Source organism: Bicyclus anynana, chromosome 24 (genome assembly GCF_947172395.1).
Source record: "Bicyclus anynana chromosome 24, ilBicAnyn1.1, whole genome shotgun sequence".
NCBI classification, from domain to species: Eukaryota; Metazoa; Arthropoda; class Insecta; order Lepidoptera; family Nymphalidae; genus Bicyclus; species Bicyclus anynana.
This window is the reverse complement of record NC_069106.1, coordinates 8861302-8883297: the sequence shown is the minus strand read 5'-3', so window position 1 is coordinate 8883297 and position 21996 is coordinate 8861302. Positions and strand designations below refer to the sequence as shown.

Sequence of the window (21996 nt, the reverse complement as noted above, 5' to 3'; positions counted from 1 at the left end):
TACAAAGTTTTGCCCAGTACTGACCACGCTGGGCATGCGGGTTGGTCAGCGCAGTGCTAGATCACTCGCGCCGGTGTCGCTGCTGCCCGACACCGGCCTGAGGCATTTCGTAATCTAGCCTGTGGGAATGGATATACCGCCATTCGTCGGTCGCCAGAGCCTCGTCGGTCTATCTGCAGGGTGCACCACGAGCAGGTGAGGTTGGCAGTTGGGGAGACTGACTGGTACTAGCCTCCCCCTTACACCCCACATATTAAGATAAAAGTTATAAAATAAATACAATATACTCCACTTTATTGTAACTCAACTAAAACTATTATTAAATTAAGTCTCAGTTCAATAAATTACTCCTTGATTGAAAACTTAAGTTCGCAGAACTACTAAGTTAACAATATAATATTATATACCAATAATAAGACTTATGTAACTTGTACAACGACACTAGCGACTTTTTGTAACAAGACTTTTTGTCTTAGACAGTTCACTAGGCCTATAGATGGCGTACTGCAGTATATACGCTTTTCTAGACTCTTTGCTGTGTGACAATTGACATTTAAAACTTTTGACATTGACAAATAGTGATATGAGTGATTTGTCAATTATAATAACACATTGATATAAAATAAATATTTACAGAATCTTAATTACCTAGAAATAAAGATATTTCAATATCTTTATTTATAATATTATGATGATCTATAAATGTATTCATACACCTATTAAGGTAGAAAGTATAAGGGCATGTATCTAAAAGAACAAACTGTAAACCTTGCATTTTCAAATTAATAAATGAGTTATTATTATATCTAAATCAATTTTACCTGGCACCAGCAATTTATGCACCTTCAACTCAAGAGTGAATAGGCAGTTGAATAAGAATACAAAAATATCCAATCTTAGACCTTAACATTAGTTTCTATCAAGCATGATTGTAGCAAACCATAAACAATCCAACACACTAATTGTGCAGTCTAAGCCACAGAGTATAGGATGCAGAAGACACTGATTGTCTATGAATTTAGTCAAGATGTAATTTTAAGTCAATTTGCTGTCCTAAGTGATTTCTACTCGTACCGAAGGTAAAAATCATTTAAATATCAATCACGTATACTAAACCGAAACGATATATAATTATATTATATTGCAAAAAAATACATATATATATGATTAATAAATAGAAATATCTTTTAAGTCTACCCAGTACAATAGCCTTATTTAGAGGATCTACTTAATCTTATTCTTACTTTTGTGTTAAAATATATCAAGAGCATAAGTTTACGTACAAAACAACGTATAGAAACATTTTGTCGTACGACAAATCTAAAATGACAAGACATAATAAATAACAAAGCTTGCAATGCAACCTTATAACTTCAGCATTGTAATTTGAAAACTTTGGAATTTGAATAATAATTTGAAAGGCAAATTCATATCTCATAAATACTGATGCTGGGTTCCAAATCAAAATTGTAACCAAAACTCAAACTGAAGTTATCAAATTTCACAAATTTAATTAAGTAACACGCTACTAACAACAATCTAATTAAATGAGTACAAAACTATATAATTAAGAAAAAATAAACTGTTTAAGTGATCGTAATAAGTGATGTAATAAGTGATCGTGAGTTCATATTATTTGATTATGAAACACGGCTAAAACTCACGTGATATAAGGTCGGAGTATGCCAGACTAATTTCGAACCCATACGGGGCCCTTAGCCATAAGCTGGTTCTTGCAACGCGGCACGATCCAAACTGATCAGTTTGGATCCAAACTGATTACAAATTGTTTTGGGATTAGTTGTGACATTAGTCAAACGGGCGGCTCTTGAACCTCCTTTTTTACTGAGTCCGACAACTCAACAACAAAATTATTGAAGCTAAAACGCTTTTTACTACATTACCACGTAGAAATCAGGGGAAGAAATAATAAACCAGAATTATGAAGATGATACAGCAACTGTCTCAACTTGAATCACATGCCTGTGAGCCCTCCTTTTGTGGATCCCTTCCAATTCATTCTGGATCTCCTCCAACGTCCGTCCCTTAGTTTCCGGCACGAAGAAATAGACAAAAATCGTCCCAATAATGCAAGTGAAAGCAAAATTCCATAACGCCCATCCAGGCTTTACCAGCTCTTCCAAATTCTGATAGAGTTTCGTGACGCCGAATGCGAGGAACCAGTGGAAACCAGCCGTTATAGCAGTGGCTTTTCTTCTCACGTTAGGAGGGAAGATTTCTCTCAGCATCAGCCAGGGTATTGGTCCGGCACCAGCGGCGTACACTGATACAAATATGCACAAAGCAAACACAGGGACCCAAGTCTTGTTCGATGATAAATTTGACGCAATCAATTGGTAGTAAATCGCCAAACCTCCCAAACTAGACGCCATTGCGGAAAACGAGGTCAGAAGCAGCACACGCCTTCTTATCCTCTTGAAGAACATCGTCGAGAAGTACGTAGAAGAGACTAAACAGAAGCCGAGGATAATACTCGGTATGTACGTCGCTTCTGGAGCGTACAACGGATTGGCAAAAGTGCTGAAGATGATCTCTGAGTAGAAAAGAACGGGATATATGCCGCTCATCTGCTGGAAGATCATGAGACCGAAAGAAACGACCAGTGCTTTGACAGTCGCTCGCGTGGTGAACAATTGCTTGAACGTCATTCTATGTTTTGCATAGTTTCTTAGAGATTCCTTGATCGTTTTCAGTTCTTCGTCGACGTCATTGTCGATCCCTCTGAAGTACCTCAGTGCTGCTTTGGCTTCACTGAACTTGCCCTGGGACATTAGGTAGGCAGGGGACTCTGGTAGAAATATGAAGGCTATGAAGAACGCGATGGGAACGCTCGCACAGAGGACTGACAGCCAGGATATTATCTGAACCATACCTGAAAAATTAAATATATTATTTTAGAAAATAAGTTTTATTTTATCTATGACTAATAATTTTACTCTAAACGATAAATAAGAAAGTTTGTGAGGTTGTAGGGGTTAATATCTGGAACCCATTTAGAAAATTCTTTTACCAATAGAAAATCATGTTGTTTTGTGAGCATAGGCTTTTCCCCCGAGAATGTGAACTAATTAGTCTAGTCCCTCCATCCCCATTCTACCACATAACAGCGAGACACCGTGCGAATTGGCATCCTTTTGTTGTCGATGTCTAGTCGACTCGCACAAAACGTTTCGCATCGACGTTCCTAATAACAACAGCGAAGATGTGGAATGCCCTTCTGGCTTATGTGTTTCCTAACACTTATAATTTGTGCACCTTTAAAACAAGAGTCAATAGGCACTTTCTGGGCAAGCACGCTCCAACCTAGACCTCATCATTGCTTTCCACCAGCCATGATTGTAGTCAATCGCAAGTCTATTAAGAATTTAAAAAAATAGTTGATAATGTAGCACTGATAATGAAGCTTTCTATTTGTGATATTTTTTTAAATCGGTCCAAATGTTTCGCTACAAACGAACAAACAAAAATATTTCCTTTCTACAATATTATAGTTTACATGTACCCATTAGTCATTCGCGTCTCATGCGCCATTCTGCGACAAATTTCGCTTTTTACATCAGAATTAGTTTTCACATCAAAGCATGTATCGCGGGCAATCCTACAGGAGTCAGGACGTAAGGCGAAGGGACGTGCGCGAAATTATTATGAGGGTAGAAGTGGCTACAAAATAAATATAAATTATTACGAGCCCTCGCGGCAGAATACTGAGCATTCCCACATCAGTTCAGTTCCCACGTACCGACGCTGTGGGATGCGGCTAATATTTAATTTTATTTTGTGCGACGTGTTGGGTGTGTTTGGAAAAATTAAATATTATCTGTACATGAAAGTCTGAGAGCTGGGGTTCGTCTTTACCTCGTCTTATTCGTTTTTAGAGAGCCGTTATAGCCCAGTGGATATGACCTCTGCCTACAATGCCGGAGGGTGTGGGTTCGGGGCATGCCATTTTTGTTAAAACAGTTTTGAATTGTTCATTATTGTCCTTTTATTAGATTAGATTGTATAAAAACTGTATCATAGATTCTGACACTTACATACTCCCAGATTATAATTTTAAAATTTAAAAAATACATCAGATACGCAATTTCTAATTTGAGTTTTTAGAGTAATCTCTTAATATTTTTAATTTTGATGGCCTCCGTGGCGCAGTGGTTTGCACGGTGTATTTACAAAACGGAGGTTCTGAGTTCGATCACCGGCTGGGCCGATTGAGATTTGCTTAATTGGTCCGGGTGTGGATGGTGGGAGGCTTCTGTGGCTAATAACCACCCTATCGGCAAAGACGTACCGCCAAGCGATTTAGCGTTCCGGTGCGATGTCGTGTAGAAACATCTTTTTTTCATCGTCCTCCAAAAAAAAAAAAAAATTGGTATATTTCAGACAGGTATTCTATCCGAAATAAATATTGATTATATTAATTTTGATAAAAGTCAACTCTGAGAATTGTTTGGAATTTATTTAAAACAAATCTCGATACAGGATAGTTCAAAAACTGTCAAAGTTAATATTACCAATGATGTATCCAAAAAGCAGTCCACAAGCGAACAGCACGTGGTAGAAGTTAGCGAGCGCCGGCAGCAGATGCTTCTCGGCGATGTCTTCCACGTAGGGCGGCACGCCCACGCTGAAGGCGCCCACGGCCACGCCGCCCACGAAGCGGCCCACGAACAACCCGTATACGTTCGGGCTGGAACGTGGGTAGTTTAAAATAACAATTATATGTTTATTTTGCGTTACACTCGCTACAGTTCCCATTAACTGAATAAATGATATTAAAAGCTCAATTCGGGATGTTACATTATATTTATGATGACTAGCAGATGCCCCGCTGTTTTTTCTGCATAGTTCCATCATTTGACGGCCGCGTGGCGCAGTGGGTAGTGACCATGCTTTCTGCATCCACGGCCGTGGGTTCGATTCCCACAACTGGAAAATATTTGTGTGATAAGCATGAGTGTTTTCCAGTGTCTGTGTGTATTTATACATTATATAAGTATTTATATGTAGTATATAATTGTATATTAATATTATAATATCAACTATCTTAGCACCCATAACACAAGCTACTCTGTATGCTTACTTTGTGGCTAGATAGTGATGTGTATTTGTTTAAGTATATTTTTATTTTATAATATTCGGCTCACAGCTGAGCTCGAATCTCCTCTCCTCCTAGATATATGACGTTTTGACGGCCTCCGTGGCGCAGTGGTATGCGCGGTCAATTTACAAGACGGCGGTCTTGGGTTCGATCCCCGGCTGGGTTGATTGAGGTTTTCTTAATTGGTCCAGGTCTGGCTGGTGGGAGGCTTCGGCCGTGGCAAGTTACCACCCTACCGTCAAAGACGTACCGCCATCGATTTAGTGTACCTACTGGTACGTGTAGAAACCGAAAGGAGTGTGGATTTTCATCCTCCTCCTAACAAGTTAGCCCGCTTCCGTCTTAGATTGCATCATCACTTACCATCAGGTAAGATTGTAGTCAAGGGCTAACTTGTAAAGAATAAAAAAAAAATTGAAAGGGGTTAGACCAATAGTCCACCACGCAAGCCCAATGCGAATTGGCAGACTTCACACACGCAGATAATTGGGAAAATTCTATCCTAATAATATACATAATATTAGTTTACGCGACTCACCTTGAAGCAACCAATATCCAGGACACCAGCAGTGGCAAGGCGAGGTACAGCAAGGTCTTCTTCCGTCCAAAGTACTCCGAGATCAACCCAGCAGGCACAGCCCCAAACAGCGCCCCTAGACACAGCAGAGACGCCACCCAAGATCCCTGGGCTCTGGTCAACTGGGAACACCAACATTTTTAAAACTTATAATTCTTTTTTCAAAGAAAGAATAATACGTTTATTTCAACACTAGCGCCCGCGACTTCATCCACTTGGAAATCAATGTAAACTTTCAACCCCTATTTCACCACTTTAGGGGTTCATCATCATCATATCAGCCGATGAACGTCCACTGCAGGACATAGGCCTTTTGCAGGGACTTCCAAACATCACGATACTGAGCCACCTGCATCCAGCGAATCCCTGCGACTCGCTTGATGTCATCAGTTCAAAAGCTAAATCTTTACACATAGGCCATATTTCTTTCCTAAGAGAATCCAACACTGCGCTTACTAGTGCGGGGTCGCCATTCCAGCACTTTGGGACCCCAACATCCATCGGCTTTTCGAATTATGTGCCCCGCCCATTGCCACTTCAGCTTCGCAACTCGTTGAGCTATGTCGGTGACTTTGGTTCTTCTGCGGATCTCCTCATTTCTGATTCGATCACGCAGAGGTACTCCTAACATAGCATCATATGATGATGATGTTATAACAATAAGCATCATCAATTGACCAACAATTCATTTTAACCCACAAAACAAAGAATAGCGTGTTTTTACTTAAAATTTAAGTTAACTTCACGAATGGACTCTGGACAAATTATTTTACAACTCACCGAAACCTTAGGATGTGTGCCGTTTAGAGGTTGAAACTGAAACAAAAAAAATCGGTTGTCTGTAAAGTCGGTTTACTGACGAGTTAAACGTGACAACGTCATAAGAAAATACTGATGGAATGGTTGCATTTTTCAAAAGAAAATGTTCGTTTTTCTAAAATACTGTTTAATAATCTTCATAGACCATAATATACTTTACGTTATCAACCCATATTCGGCTCACTGCTGAGCTCAAGTTTCCTCTCAGAATGAGAGGGGTTAGGCAAATAGTCCACCACGCTGGCCCAATGCGGATTGGCAGACTTCTCACACGCAGAGAATTAAGAAAATTCACTGGTATGCAGGTTTGCCTCACTATGTTTTCCTTCACCGATTAAGACACGTGATATTTAATTTTCTTTTTTTTTAGAATATACTTTATTTATTTTAAAGTTGGCAATCCTAAAGCAAGGAAACGACGCATGACGTCATCTTTTTTCGAGTGTGCAGCCGGCTCTATCAAATTATAAGACGTCACGTCAAAAATAAATTGGTGGAAATACTAAACAAAATGCCAGGAAGTATCATCCCTTATGTTGATTTGCCGCTTAACAATTCGAATCCGCTTTTTGGCGTCTATACCAACAGATATATTACAAATTGGACAAAATAAACAAACAGTCCGGGCTGTGTCTTTATTAATTGAGTTTGTTGTGCAAAACATAATTTGTGAAGCTTCGCCGGCCGTGTCGGGTTGCAGATTGTTTTAAACTTTGAATATTTCACATCGGTAATCGAAACTCTTGAATGGATTCTCTGTTTTCCAGAAAATTCTATTTTCGTGTTTCTCATTCTCAATATTATTAATGGATGTATTAAGTATAAATATGAGCTTTACATAATATTCTCGGCTTTTATTTTTATTTCTTTATATAATATATTTTATTTTACATAGACCACGGATTCTTTAAGAGTGTGCAATATGTAATTTGGTGGTTACAAATGGTTCTGGATCTCAGATTCTGGTAAATTTAGGAGCCTGATATTTGGGTAAATGATATTTTAAAGTGTTAGCTTCGTTATGACTATACAAAATACACAATTTGTAAAACTTTTCTCGATAGTTTGTTTTTTTTTTTGAAAAATACATGTTTTGCTCACATTTTGCTTTCAATCTCAGGAAAAACAAACTTATTTTCTTAAATTTTTGTTTTGTATAGACAATTAGGTATATATCTTGAACATGGGCATTTTGTTTTTCGTTAAGTTTTTTAATTTACTTGCAATTAGGTAAAAATGGTTTTGACGCTCACGTCATAAAATTTGCGTCGCGCGTCAATCGCTCCGTGCTTTTCACTCACGTGAAAGTCATAATTCGGCGTCTCGTTTGCGCTTCAAATTGTATCCATATCGTACCGACGCGCTGCGCGCTCTTAAGACCGCTATTTAGCTATTTAGATGTAGAGCTTTTTATCTTCCATGAAATATACATGCGTTTGTCTCTCCCATCTCATTGTAAGTGTAGATGTGGTGGCGAGATACTTGGGGGGCTGCCCCCTGCCTTAAGTAGGTATAGCTGCCCCCCCCCCCCCACTAGATACAATCCTGGTTACCTGATACGTGGTAGCCCAATGGATACTTCCGATTCCGGAGTATGTGGGTACGAATCCGGTCTGGGGCATGCACCTCCAACTTTTCAGTTGTGTGCAATTAAATATCAAACAATTTAATAAATTAAATATCACCTGTCTCAAACGGTGAAGTAAAATCATCATGAGGAAACCTGCATACCAGAGAATTTTCTTAATTCTTTGCGTGTGTGAAGTCTGCCAATCCGCATTTGGCCAGCGTGGTGGACTATTGGCCTAACCCCTCTTATTCTGAGAGGAGACTTGAGTTCAGCAGTAAGCCGAATATGGGTTGATAATGATAAATATTGATAGTGTGAATGTGAACTAACATCTGCATGCTCCCCAGGAGTTGCCTCCAGCAGCAAAGGCAGTGCTGTGGACGACCAGGCCACGCAGGCGCCCGTGGCAAATGCGCCCAAATTGACTGAAACATACATATAAAAAAAAATTAAGCGTCCGTCTGTGACTTATAGTTGCACGATACAAAAGTATGTTTGTCTGTCTGTTTGTCCGGGCTATTTAAAACGACTGAGCTAATTTTGATGGGACTTTCACTGGAAGATAGAAGAGGAGATTATTAAGCATTTGATATGCTATTTTATATTCGACTATGTTTTTTTTATCTTGCATTGCCCGCGGCATTTGTGAAAAACTGAGCTTAACGCGGACAAAGTCAGGGGCGTTCGCTAGTCTTTAATAAAAAGGATGCAATTGGCCAAAGAACATTTTAATATTATATTTGCATATATGCAATGACTTGGTAAGTGGTGTTAGCTATGCCAGTGGCACTGACTTGGTAAGTGGTGTTAGCTATGGCAGTGGCAATGACTTGGTAAGTGGTGTTAGCTATGCCAGTGGCAATGACTTGGTAAGTGGTGTTAGCTATGCCAGTGGCAATGACTTGGTAAGTGGTGTTAGCTATGCCAGTGGCAATGACTTGGTAAGTGGTGTTAGCTATGCCAGTGGCAATGACTTGGTAAGTGGTGTTAGCTATGCCAGTGGCAATGACTTGGTAAGTGGTATTAGCTATGCCTGTGGCAATGACTTGGTAAGTGATATTAGCTATGCCAGTGGCAATGATTTGGTAAGTGGTGTTAGCTATGCCAGTGGCAATGACTTGGTAATTGGTGTTAGCTATGACAGTGGCAATGACTTGGTAAGTGGTGTTAGCTATGCCAGTGGCAATGACTTGGTAAGTGGTATTAGCTATGCCAGTGGCAATGATTTGGTAAGTGGTGTTAGCTTTGCCAGTGGCAATGACTTGGTAAGTGGTATTAGCTATGCCAGTGGCAATTGCTTGGTAAGTAGTATTAGCTGTGCCAGTGGGAATGACTTGGTAAGTGGTATTAGCTATACCAATGGCAATGACTTGGTAAGTGGTATTAGCTATGCCAGTGGCAATTGCTTGGTAAGTAGTATTAGCTGTGCCAGTGGGAATGACTTGGTAAGTGGTATTAGCTATACCAATGGCAATGACTTGGTAAGTGGTATTAGCTATGCCAGTGGCAATGACTTGGTAAGTGGTACTAGCTGTGTCAGTGGCAAAGACTTGGTAAGTGGTATTAGCTATGCCAGTGGCAATGACTTGGTAAGTGGTATTAGTTATGCCAGTGGTTATATTACCTATGCCAGTGGCGATGTACTGAGTGGTGATCCCCGAAGTGTCCCTCTTGATGTCAGGCACCGTCTCCAGCCGCTTCAGCGCCTTGGAGTGCAGCGAGTGTCCGTTCTTGGTGTCAGGCTCGGCGTGGGAAACGCCTGCTTCTGCATCCAGGGTCGTTGTGTCATCCACTGGAAGTGAGAACAACCTTTATGTAAACACCCTTAAAATTCTACGAGTAACTGTTTATATCTGGCAAGTTTGTTGATAACTCTCCAATGATATGCGGGCGACGGGCGGAAAGACTGCGGGTGTGAAATCGTGCGCACGTGGAAGTGACGTGCATCAGTCGTGGGTTTTTCATTCATCGCTACCGCCCCACGCGTAACATCGAGAGTGTTACGAACGAAGTTGCCAAGCTATACTCTATTTTCTGACTTAGCTCAGCAAATCGCAATGCTGAAATGGCAATCGGCAGGGTACATAGTTCAAAGAGCCGATGACGTTAGGATATGAACCAAGCCACCAACCTCCCTCTTATTCATACTATCGCTGTAATAATGACTTTTTATACGAATGCCTCCTTTTTATCACACTAATATTATGAAGTCGAAAGTCTGTGTATATATGTGTATGTTTTTTCCTACTTTGCACTTCGGCTACTAAAGCGATTTGACTGAAATTTAGAAAGAAAATAGATTTAACTCTGGATTAACACGTAGACAATTTTTCATCCCTGAAAAATCTATGGAATCCATCCAAAAATAAGTCATGAGGGTGGTGAAGGTGTCCATAAAGTTTGTTTATTTAACTTTATACCTATATTTCAATATATTGTAGGTGGTTGCAAGGTTAGATAAGACCTGGTCTTTTGACCTTAGTCATATTAGTATCTATATTCCACGGATAGCTGGTGATAGGCTAATTGAATTCTCTTGTTTACTTTTCACAAATAGGTAAGTAAGTAAAAACATCAAGTGTGCGTTTTGGAACATTGAATATTCATCTATTTATGGATAAAAGCATTCAGGAAAATATACAATTTCTTTTATTGTATTAAGTACTTAAGCCTTTTTTATCTGAGAACAATAATAATTATTATTTATTTTAATTTGGTTAGAAATAGTTGAAACACTTGCGTTTCATCCCGCCCATCCGCATGAGTGCTGCGTGGTAGTTATACGCTACATATTTCCTCTCCGACTTTGAACGGTTGGACTCATCACCAAGGGCTGGTGGTTCGATCCCCGCCCCGTTGGTCTATTGTCGTACCCACCCCTAGCACAGTCTTTCCTGACTAGTTAGAGATAAACGGGAATATTGGTCATATTGGTTATATAAAAAATATGATAAATATTCTTAAAAAAAAAAGTGACGTGGAACGCTTATACCGTACCGCTCGACCCATTATTGTTGAGGATTCTGCGCTCAAAATTGTTGACGCGTATGTATGTACCTAGGACACACGATTCAGTTAGGTAGGCCGTAGGCTCAATTTTCAGAAAAAGGTATACCACCGAATCCAACTCGGTGGGCAGCGTTCGGGAAACTCCGCGACTACTTTTCGACCAAAATTCCTCAGTGCCTGAAGACGAAAGTCTTCGAACAGTTCGTGATGCCAGTGTTACTTGCGGATCCGAGAACTGGTCGCTTACTGTAGCCCTCATAAAAAGGCTCAAAGCCACTCAGCGGGCGATGGAGCGAGCTATGCTTGGAGTTATCTGTGTGATCGAATAAAAAATGAGGAGATCCGCAGAAATCCGCAGATTAGTTCACATGAACGGTGTCGCGGGAATCCGCTAGTTCCAAACAAAGTTTAGAAAAAAAGTCCACAATCTTTTGCAATTTAGCAATCCACTTAAAATACCATGATTACAATACACGAGGCAGTCACCCAAATATTTTGATAATAACTGACCTTGCTCCCACTATTTATATAAAAAAAAAAAAAGTATACATACTTGTAACACTATGCTGAACACACAACTAAACTTGTCCTATATATACATATACAAATATTTTTTCTATATATAGAAAGTGCTAGATATAGGAGTTAGGCGCAAATCTCAGCGCTATGTAATTGACTGGCGCGACGAAGAACATAATCTTGATAGTGGCTTGTTTGAGATGGGACAGGGCTGGTCAACTGCGGCCTGCATTAGTTTAAGAGAGATACTTGATAATATTTAATGATATTATGCTAATTTTCATTGCCACCCACTATAACATCGTGAACTAAAAATTAAAACTATAAAGACAGAAGTTGCACACTCAATGAAAACATGCCAAAAGCGTATTCGTAAACATCCAAATCATCTTGCAAGGAACCTAATGATGAAGAAACCTGGTACAACTTTCAAAAGGCTCAAGAGACCGAGCACCACAAGATGTCATGAAATAGACACTACATTATTATATATGGGCAAATCACTGGATTTCGCACCAAACACGCCGTAATACAAATACTTAAATTTCCGCTGAATGGCTCACGACTGATTGCAGGAATAATGAGAGACTAAAAAATAAACAAAATCCCACTATAACGATCCAGTGGATATGACCTCTGCCTCCGATTCCAGAAGATATAGGTTCGAATCTGGTCCGGGGCATGCACCTCCAACTTTTTAGTTGTGTGAATTTTAAGAAATTAATTATCATATCTCAAACAGTGAAAGAAAAACATCGTAAGGAAACCTGCATACCAGAGAATTTTCTTAATTCTCTGCATGTGTGAAGTCTGCCAATCCGCATTGGGCCAGCGTGAAGGACCTTTAATTTAACATCGTGCTCAACAGTGAGCCGAATATGGGTTCATGATAATGACATTAACAAATGAACGATCATTTATACTATAAAATATCGTTGTAAACAATTATATTAATTTTATTGATATAGCGTACCGGTTTACCCAAAACCAACAATATGTAACTAGGTATGTTATATATGAACATTTGTTTACTAAATTGTATTTGAACTAACTGGCATTAATACGGGTTGCTTTGCATTGCTACAAACAACCAATGCTAATGCTTATGCTAAAACGATACGTTTAGCATAAAACATAATCCAATTTAAGGTCATCTATAGTAAGATTATAAACCTGTAGAGTTTATTTGTGTGTTTTGTTGAACGTAAAAGGTAATCGTCCGAAATTCTTCAGTGCCTGAAGACAAAAGTCTTCGAACAGTACGTGTTGCCAGTGATGACCTATGGTTCCGAGACTTGGTCGCTAACTATGGGCCTCATAAGAAGGCTCAGGGTCACACAGCGAGCGATGGAACGAGCTACGTTAGGAGTATCTCTGCGTGATCGAATCAGAAAAGAGGAGATCCGCAGAAGAACCAAAGTCACCGACATAGCTCAACGAGTTGCGAAGCTGAAGTGGGGCACATAGTTCGAAGAGCCGATGGACGTTGGGGTCCCAAAGTGCTGGAATGGCGAACCCGCACTAGTAAGCGCAGTGTTGGATTCTCTTAGGAAAGAAATATGGCCTATGTGTAAAGATTTAGCTTTTTATGATTCGTGCGCTATAGCTCGGTGCCGGTGACAGTTGCCGTATGTCGTTCATTAAAATCGGCCGAGTATTTTTTCAGTTAAATCATAACAAACAAACAAACATAAAATGAAATATTTACTTTTTATAATATTAGTATAGACTTTTCAAGTTAAAATTAAACATGTATTAAAACTAATAATATAATATAAGCTTGAGCAAACCTGACTGATAGCCTTTCAAACTTTGACACAACCCTAGTCTGATCGCCTGACAATCAATGTTAGTCCTATAAGCAATTACATTCACACAATAATAAAACTTATTACTATAACCATAATGTAGGTTATTGTATGAAAAGAATTAATGATTTATAAAAACTTGCGCAGCGAATTGTATAGATGATGATAAAGTTATATTTTTCTGTCTATGGCAATGATAAGCCTTTAGTTTTATAATCAATAACTCAAGTAGGATTCCCGGGTTTGCTTGTAACTTGAATTTTATACACGTTTTAGTTAACGAAAGCTTCTTTTCCAACTAGTAGTAATTTCACAATTTAATTACTAAATAACAGATAAATAATCTTCTTTTAAAACAAAATATAAAGTACTAGCGGACGCCCGCGACTTCGTCCGCGTGGAATTTAGTTTTACACAAATCCCGCGGACACCATGGATTTTTCCGGGATGAAAAGTAGCCTATGTGTTGATCCAGAGTAAAATCTAGTTCCATTCCAAATTTCAGCCAAATCATTTAAATAGTAGCGGCGTGAAAGAGTAACAAACAAACATCCATACAAACTTTCGCGTTTATAATATTCATCATTATCAACCCTCTCACTCGACTGACTCGAGCTCAGCAGTGAGCTCGAGTCTCCTCTCAGAATGAGAGGGGTTAGGCCAATAGTCTACCACTCTGACCCAATGCGGATTGGCAGACTTCACACACGCAGAGAATTAGAAAATTCTCTGCTGTGCAGGTTTCCTCACGATGTTTTCCTTCACCGTTTGAGACACGTGATATTTAATTTCTTAAAATGAAAAGTTGGAGGTGCATACCTCGGACCGGATTGGAACCCACACCCTTCGGAATCGGAGGCAGAGGTCATATCCACTGGGCTATCACGACTCTATTTATATAATATTAGTAGGATATTTTCAAAACTTTAGGTTCTGTAGTTTCGGATATCAATTTTCGTTCATTTCTTGAAAATTAAGCCCAGGCGAGCTTTGACACTAACAAACTTTTTAAATGTAACGAAAAAGAGGTGTTGAATTGACCTCTTTCCTTTATATAGTCGATTAAACAAACACAAAGTCTGTAATATAACACAATGTCTATAAAAGAAGTAATTTTACGCGTAAAATCCCGATTTTTTAACCGCGGCGTGGCCAGTAAAAACTTTACAGCTAATATACTTGATGATACGCCTTTTTACGGTACACATTTTTACAGCGGCGATGGCTTCAGTTACATTTATGAGGTTTTGCGATGTCAACTGAATTGCTAACCTGCAGACTTATTCAAGAGCCGTGATAGCCGTGGATATGACCTCTGCCTCCGATTCCGGAGGGTGTGGGGTCGAATCCGGTCCGGGGCATGCACCTCCAACTTTTCAGTTGTGTGCATTTTAAGAAACTAAATATCACGTGTCTCAATCGGTGAAGGAAAACGTGAGGAAACCTGCATATCAGAGAATTTTCTTAATTCTCTGCGTGTGTAAAGTCTACCAATACGCATAGGGCCAGCGTGGTGGACTATTGGCCTTACCCCTCTCATGCTGAGAGGAGACTCGAGCTCAGCAGTGTACATGGGTTGATGACGACGAGACTTTTTCACTATCTTTTTGCAAGTTAGCCCTAAGCTACAATCTAACCTAATGGTTAATGGTAAATGATGAGCAATCTAAGGTGGAAGCGGGCTAACTTGTTAGGAGAAGAACGAAAAATCCACACCTTTCGATTTCTACACGACATCGTACTGGAACGCTAAATCGCTTGGCGGTACGCCTTTGCCAGTAGGATGGTATATGCCAAACCATCGGTGGAATAAACTTGTTGCTACTTCCAAGTTAGCACGCTTTCATCACGGCATCATCACTTAGTTTCAAGTATGATTGTCAACGAATAACTTGTCAAAGATATAAAAAAATAACTAAGCGTGTAGTTAGGCCGTTAAAATAGGCCAATAATAGTTTGTTTTTTATAGTAATCTCGGAATAGGCAACGAAATGTTTCCACAAAACAATCCCCTCAGAGCCGCCCTCGTCCGGATCATAATTTTTCCAACATTCCTTATCTGCAATCATAAAAACGTTGGAGCGAGTGATAAAAAAAAGATGACGTGTTGCTAGGGTTGTCACTTTCATATAGTCATCTGACTTATCTATATAATAAATTTGTAGAGATGTCAATTCTGTACATGAAATTTATTTCCAAAATAACTATAATGTGATCGATACTGATGCCAAAAATGTAATGATGCAATCAGTAAAATTTTTGTCCGTCTGTCTGTATGTTCGTTATAGAAACAAAAACTACTCGACGGATTTTAACGAAACTTGGTACAATTATTCTCTGGTATGCAGGTTTCCTCACTATATTTTCCTTCACCGTTTGAGACACGTGATGTTGAATTTTAAAATGCACATAACTGCAAACGGAGGTACAGGAATCGGAGGCAGAGGTCATATCCTCTGAGCTATCACTTTTTCCTATCCTATATGTATATATCTTAACCTACTAATATTATAAACGCGAAAGTTTGTATGGATGTTTGGATGTTTGTTACTCTTTAACGCCGCTACTACTGAACCGATTTAGCTGAAATTTGGAATGGAAATAGTTATATAGTAGAAATGGAAATAGGAAAAATCCATGGTTCATAAGGAAAACTAAACTTCACGCAGACGAAGTCGCGGGCGTCCTTTAGTAAAAAAATAAATATGTATTGATGTATCAACCCTGCCTACAGCCGATTTACGAGGTGCCCGTCGCTGATAACGGAATGGGCGAATCGCTGCTTCTTGTTACTTACTGGCTACGACGAGTTATGAACCCTACAGGCGATTGAGTCGATCCAATATCACACCACCCTAAAGCTCATTACAATAAGCAGAGAGGTAGTAGGTTCAAATCACAGACATTAATGAATCGTCGGAGAATGTAACGGAACCTTCATTCCCCACCACTCAACCCCTCTCCCATCGCGCGATGCGAGCAGCTGCGCGTCGCGCCGCCACTTCGCAGTTTGGATCGTGCCTCGTTCCAAGAACCAGCTCATGACTAAGGGCCCCGTATGGGTTTGAAACTAGTCGGGCATACTCCGACCTAATATCACGTGAGTTTTAGCCGTGTTTCATAATCAATTAATATGAATAACACTCACGATGGTTTAAATTCTAAAACACCATATTATATTTAAGAGTGTGCAATATGGGGACTTAACTTTCTTGGGGATAATAACTGATAAATATTGCAATTGGAAATCCCACATCGAACAATTATGCGCCAAGTTGGATAGATTTGTATTTGTTCTTAGAAGATTATATCAAACCAACAGTTACAAAACAGCTTTGTTGGCATATAATGGATATGTTTCTTCACTGCTAAGGTAGGGAATCATCTTATGGGGAAACTCCGTACTTATAAACACTGTGTTCGTTAAGCAAAAGGCTTGTTTGAGGGCCTTATGTGGCTTGCACACGCTTGACTCATGTAGACCTTTGTTTAAAAGGTTCAATGTTCTCCCTCTGCCTTGTTTGTATACATTAGAAATATTATTACTAGTTAAAAGATATCCTAAATATTTTAAAAGTTACAATGAGTTAAGTGATGTCAGGCGAAGAAGAAAAGATAAGCTAATAATGCCACCAAAAAGGCTTGACATGTTCGCTAAGAGTGTACATTGTAGTGCAATTTCAATATATAACAAACTACCAGATATCTATAAGATTGACAATGTAAATAGTTTCAAGAGTAAGGTTTCTAAAATGCTTATGGATAAATGTTTCTATAACTTAAATGAGTATTTAAATTACAAATTTTAATGATATTCTTTTTTTTTTTTTTGACGTATGATAAATATTTTGACACAATTTTAATTGACATGTGTGTTTGACATAATTTTAATTGACATTTTAACATTTCACTGGTAATAATTACTTGACTTTGCACTAAATTTAACAAGGTTTAATAATTTTGACAGTATATATTATGACTATTATTTTATTTTATCTGTCACAGTAGTTTTGAGTTACATTTGTCATAATCATTGAATCTTAAAATGTTAAATTGTATAAGCTATTACATATGTTTTCTTTTTTTTTTGTTTGCTTTTAAATTAGGATTATACATAGTCTATTAAAATTTTTCATACACCAAATTATTATGGTAGAGAGTATCAGGGTCTTATTATATTTAAGTAATCTTTGTAAACCTGCTTTCTGATGAATAAATAAATTATTATTATTATTATTATGTAATTTGGTGGTTACAAATGGTTCTGGATCTCAAATTCTGGAAAAGTTAGGAGCGTGATATTTGGGTTAAATGATATTTCAAAGTGTTAGCTTCGTTATGACTATACAAAATACACAATTTGTAAAACTTTTCTCGATAGTTAATTTTTTTGAAAAATACATGTTTTGCTCACATTTTGCTTTCAATCTCAGGAAAAGCAAACTTATTCTCTTAAATTTTTGTTTTGTATAGAAAATTAGGTATATATCTTGAACATGGCCATTTTGTTTTTCGATATGTTTTTTAATTTACTTGCAATTAGGTAAAAATGGTTTTGGCGCTCACGTCATAAAATTTGCGTCGCACATCAATCGCACCGTGCTTTTCACTCACGTGAAAGTCATAATTCGGCGTCTCGTTTGCGCTTCGAATTTTATCCATATCGTACCGACGCGCTGCGCGCTCTTAACTCATATAAAAAGTGGGTACTTACGTTTTTCCTGTTCGCTGTCTCCTGAAGCAAACACGTGCGGTACAAAGTTAACCAACAACAACCTCATTTCACACTTTCAGTATTTAAAAATTCAATATACTATAGACTATGATCAAATAGTTATAGGAACTTTACTTAAAGACTAGCAGATCACCCGTGTAGTTCCCGTTCCTATAGTAATACAGGGATAAAACAGCTCAAGCCTCAATAGCTCAACGGTAAGAGCGGTCGGACTCATTACCGAGGGGTGGTGGTTCGATTCCCGGCCTATTGTCGTACCCACTCCTACAGTCTTTCCCGACTAGTTGGAGGGGAATGGTAATATTGGTCATATCTATACTAATATTATACAGCTGAAGAGTTTGTTTGTTTGTTTGATTGAACGCGGTAATCTCAGGAACTACTGGTCCGATTTGAAAAATTGTTTTAGTGTTATATAGCCCATTTTTTGAGGAAGGCTTATAGGCTATATATTATTCCCCGTATTCGTACGAGGACGGGAACCACACGGGTGAAACCGCGCGGCGTCAGCTAGTTATATAATAAATAAATATATTATTAAAAAATATGGCAAATATCTTTAACAAAAAAAAAATATATATATTTATATATAGCATATGACACTCACAAAGAACATGGCTTTCTATGGGTAAAGTTTTCTAAATCGGTTCAGCAAATCCAGAGATTACCCCGTACAACCTTACAAACACACTTTACCTCTTTATAATATAAGTCACTATTACATTAATTGATTTTAGATACTAATGAAATTAGATTTAGCAACCAATAAGATAAATAAATAGGATTTTTATCCACTTAGATTTAGCTACCAATTGGAACAATCACAACAACTTGTAAGCACATTTTATTGAGATAAATTAAAACAAGGACATTTTTTAAGAGTCGTGACAGTCCCTTTGGGAATCAAAACAAAACTGGCCAGTTACCCTAAAGGGTTCCAATTATCTCGCTTCCTTCCTGTGATATTGAAAGGGATGCTGTACCGAGGGTTGTAAAAGATAAAGGGCTAATAATATACCAACACTGGAGTACACTGGAACCTCCTAATTTATTGTCGTTTGAATGTCCTCAGGCACCCTTATAAAGGTTTTTTTTTTATTCTTTACAAGTTAGCCCTTGACTACAATCTCACCTGATGGTAAGTGATGATGCAATCTAAGATGGAAGTGGGCTAACTTGTTAGGAGGAGGATGAAAATCCACACTCCTTTCGGTTACACGGCATCGTACCGGAACGCTAAATCGCTTGACGGTAAGATGCCTAGCCATTAGCCACGGTCAAAGCCTCCCACCAACGAATAACGAGATCCAGATTTCTGAGAGCTCTTTAAATCGTCTATACCGGTGTTATCACTAACATTATATATCGCTATTAGAGTCAAACATTACGTTTTGGACTTTGGCGGTACACCTCAATCTTCCAAAATTGCCTTAAATGGTGTAACCCTACCAGCTTGCTCCGATTTTCGGTACCTCGGGTCGCTTTTTCAAAACGATGGTAATGTGGACCGAGACGTAAAAAGTCGAATGAATGCGGGATGGATGAAATGTAATGCGTAGAGAGGAAAATCATATGTCAATATACTAGAAAAATGTCGAATGTGCAAGTGGAAGGTCATAAGAGGAGAGGGAGGCCAAAGAAGAGATGGTTGGATTGTGTGAAAGAGGACATGTGTGTAAAAGGAGTGGATGATGAGTTGACGAGTAATAGAGACGAATGGAAAAGATTGACATATTTTTCCGACCCCACTTAAGTGGGATAAGGGTAAGGAGAAATATTACCCTAAGCCCACCAACCAGCCAACCGCATTGTACCAGCGATGTGGGTCTAAGTTCCATATCCAAATCTGCTGAGGACTGAGAACCTATGATAGCTAGACTTTTGTCAGCCTATTTTCCTTCCTGTCTGCGGTATCTTCGATACATTTCCCTCGGCATAACATGAGAAGCGGTCGTACTAGGAAGGGGTCTATTCTACGCATACATACCTCTCACGGTTTCTACGGGGTATCGTACCACTTACCTATGGTAAAATCATGAGCTGAAAATCTTTCAGCTTATATGTATAAAACTCAGACCAATTAAAGAAGGACCAGTATCGCACCCATATTCACAAACGAAATTTTCTGTCATTTCCTAAGGAAAACGAGCTTAGATTTGGTATATATCTTTTACTAAACTATAAGTTTTTGCCCGTTTTATACATTATTCAACTGCACAAAAAGGTATTTTTATGGAGCTCTTTAACCGACGAACACGATTACAACTATGAAACATTGCTGCTATAGAGACAGTTTTTATAATCGCATTAGATCGTTGATCATATACTTTGACAGAAAATTAACGTGACGAATTAAAGAAAATTAATTTGACGGCCTCCGTGGCGCAGTGGTATGCGCGGTAGATTTACAAGACGAAGGTCCTGGGTTCGATCCCCGGCTGGGCAGATTGAGATTTTCTTAATTTGTCCAGGTCTGGCTGGTGGGAGGCTTCGGCCGTGGCTAGTTACCACCCTACCAGCAAAGACATACCGCCAAGCGATTTAGCGTTCGGGTACGATGCCGTGTAGAAACCGAAAGGGGTGTGGATTTTCATAGACTGCATCATCACTTACCATCAGGTGAGATTGTAGTCAAGGGATAACTTGTAAAGAATAAAAAAAAAATAACGTATAGCAAGGCAGGTCCTATACAATAGTTGGTCTGAGGTATAAAATGATAAAGTTCTGGCATAGCCCCTCGTTATCACAAATCGGACCATATTGAATGAATGGCTTACATGCAATCATAGAACAGATAATGAACGATAATTAGGAATTAATTGGAGACTATTAGTCAATGTTTAGTCTGCCAGCGGGCCTTGACCCGAGACTGAACAACACGCTATCTCCAACGCATTTCCGATGTTTGCGCTGGGCTGTGTCAACAGGGTTATGTAAGCTATGTTATTTGTAACACGTAGGCTTTTACAGTTGGAGAGTGACTTTTTCTTTCTAAATAGTGACTAATTTATTTATTTCCTATTAACCGCGAAAAAGCGATAATTCATAACAACTGTCGGATCTGGGTACGTTAGGTTATATAGTATTAAAAATACTATATTTTCAAAACTGATATGTAACAAACAAAATTTTCATTTTTAATCTATAAATATTATATTGCTGATAAATAGATGAACGGTTAAAAATAATGACTTTTAACTAAGATTAACTACTTCTTAACAATTAGGCACTTCTTAACATCTAACGGCAAACGCTAAAAGCTCCAAATTAGGGATAATTAGCGAGATTTGAACAATCGCGTCCAATGATCTCAAAAGATCGAATTATGAAAGACAATGGGTTCATGAATAACTATGAAATCCGCCGTTAAACCTTTTCAAATTTGAAAATGATTTTAACCGGTAATTACCTTAATTTTCTGTCTTTAGGCAAAAATAACAAATAATATTCATTATATGTACCTATAATAGTTTGAAATATGTAAATAAATACTAAGCTTTTCTTTTTCTAAGAAATAGTCACTAAAACTCCCAGCCCGGAGTGGAAAGTTGTTGGGAAATGAACAGAATTTAGCTGATTTAAGCCATCGGCCCATTTCTAAGATTTAATTCCTCTCATTTAAGTTTTCTTAAACCGAAGGCTGTCTAGAAGAAATCGCTACTTAGCGATAGGGCCGTCTTTTGTATGCTGATCTCTTCTTAATATGTTTTTATTTCACTTGTATTTGTCTTTATGGCGTGCAAATAAAGTATAGCTATATATTTATCTATCTATTTATTTATTTGTCATTTTATTTTTAATTGTAACAATGTTAATAATACAACAAATACATACACATAT

General features: G+C 38.5%; 1 protein-coding gene across 4 annotated transcripts; it reads right to left on the bottom strand.

Moving 5' to 3' along the window:
• Nucleotides 1–273: 273 nt before the first annotated feature.
• On the bottom strand, nucleotides 274–19057 carry LOC112053264 (facilitated trehalose transporter Tret1-like). 4 transcript variants are annotated; one of them, XM_052888916.1, is made up of 8 exons: nucleotides 18966–19057; nucleotides 18136–18306; nucleotides 9710–9877; nucleotides 8416–8510; nucleotides 6477–6512; nucleotides 5658–5818; nucleotides 4533–4708; nucleotides 274–2893 (listed from the first exon to the last, which is right to left on the bottom strand). In XM_052888916.1, exons 2-8 carry the CDS (start codon nucleotides 18200–18202, stop codon nucleotides 1941–1943), a joined length of 1656 nt encoding a protein of 551 aa, XP_052744876.1. In that variant the 5' UTR covers nucleotides 18203–18306; nucleotides 18966–19057; the 3' UTR covers nucleotides 274–1940. The 4 variants fall into 4 exon arrangements, with proteins under 4 accessions (XP_052744876.1, XP_052744874.1, XP_052744875.1 ...); XM_052888914.1 differs by having other exon boundaries at nucleotides 18853–19056; XM_052888915.1 differs by having other exon boundaries at nucleotides 18136–19056.
• Between the last annotated feature and the right edge of the window lie 2939 nt (nucleotides 19058–21996).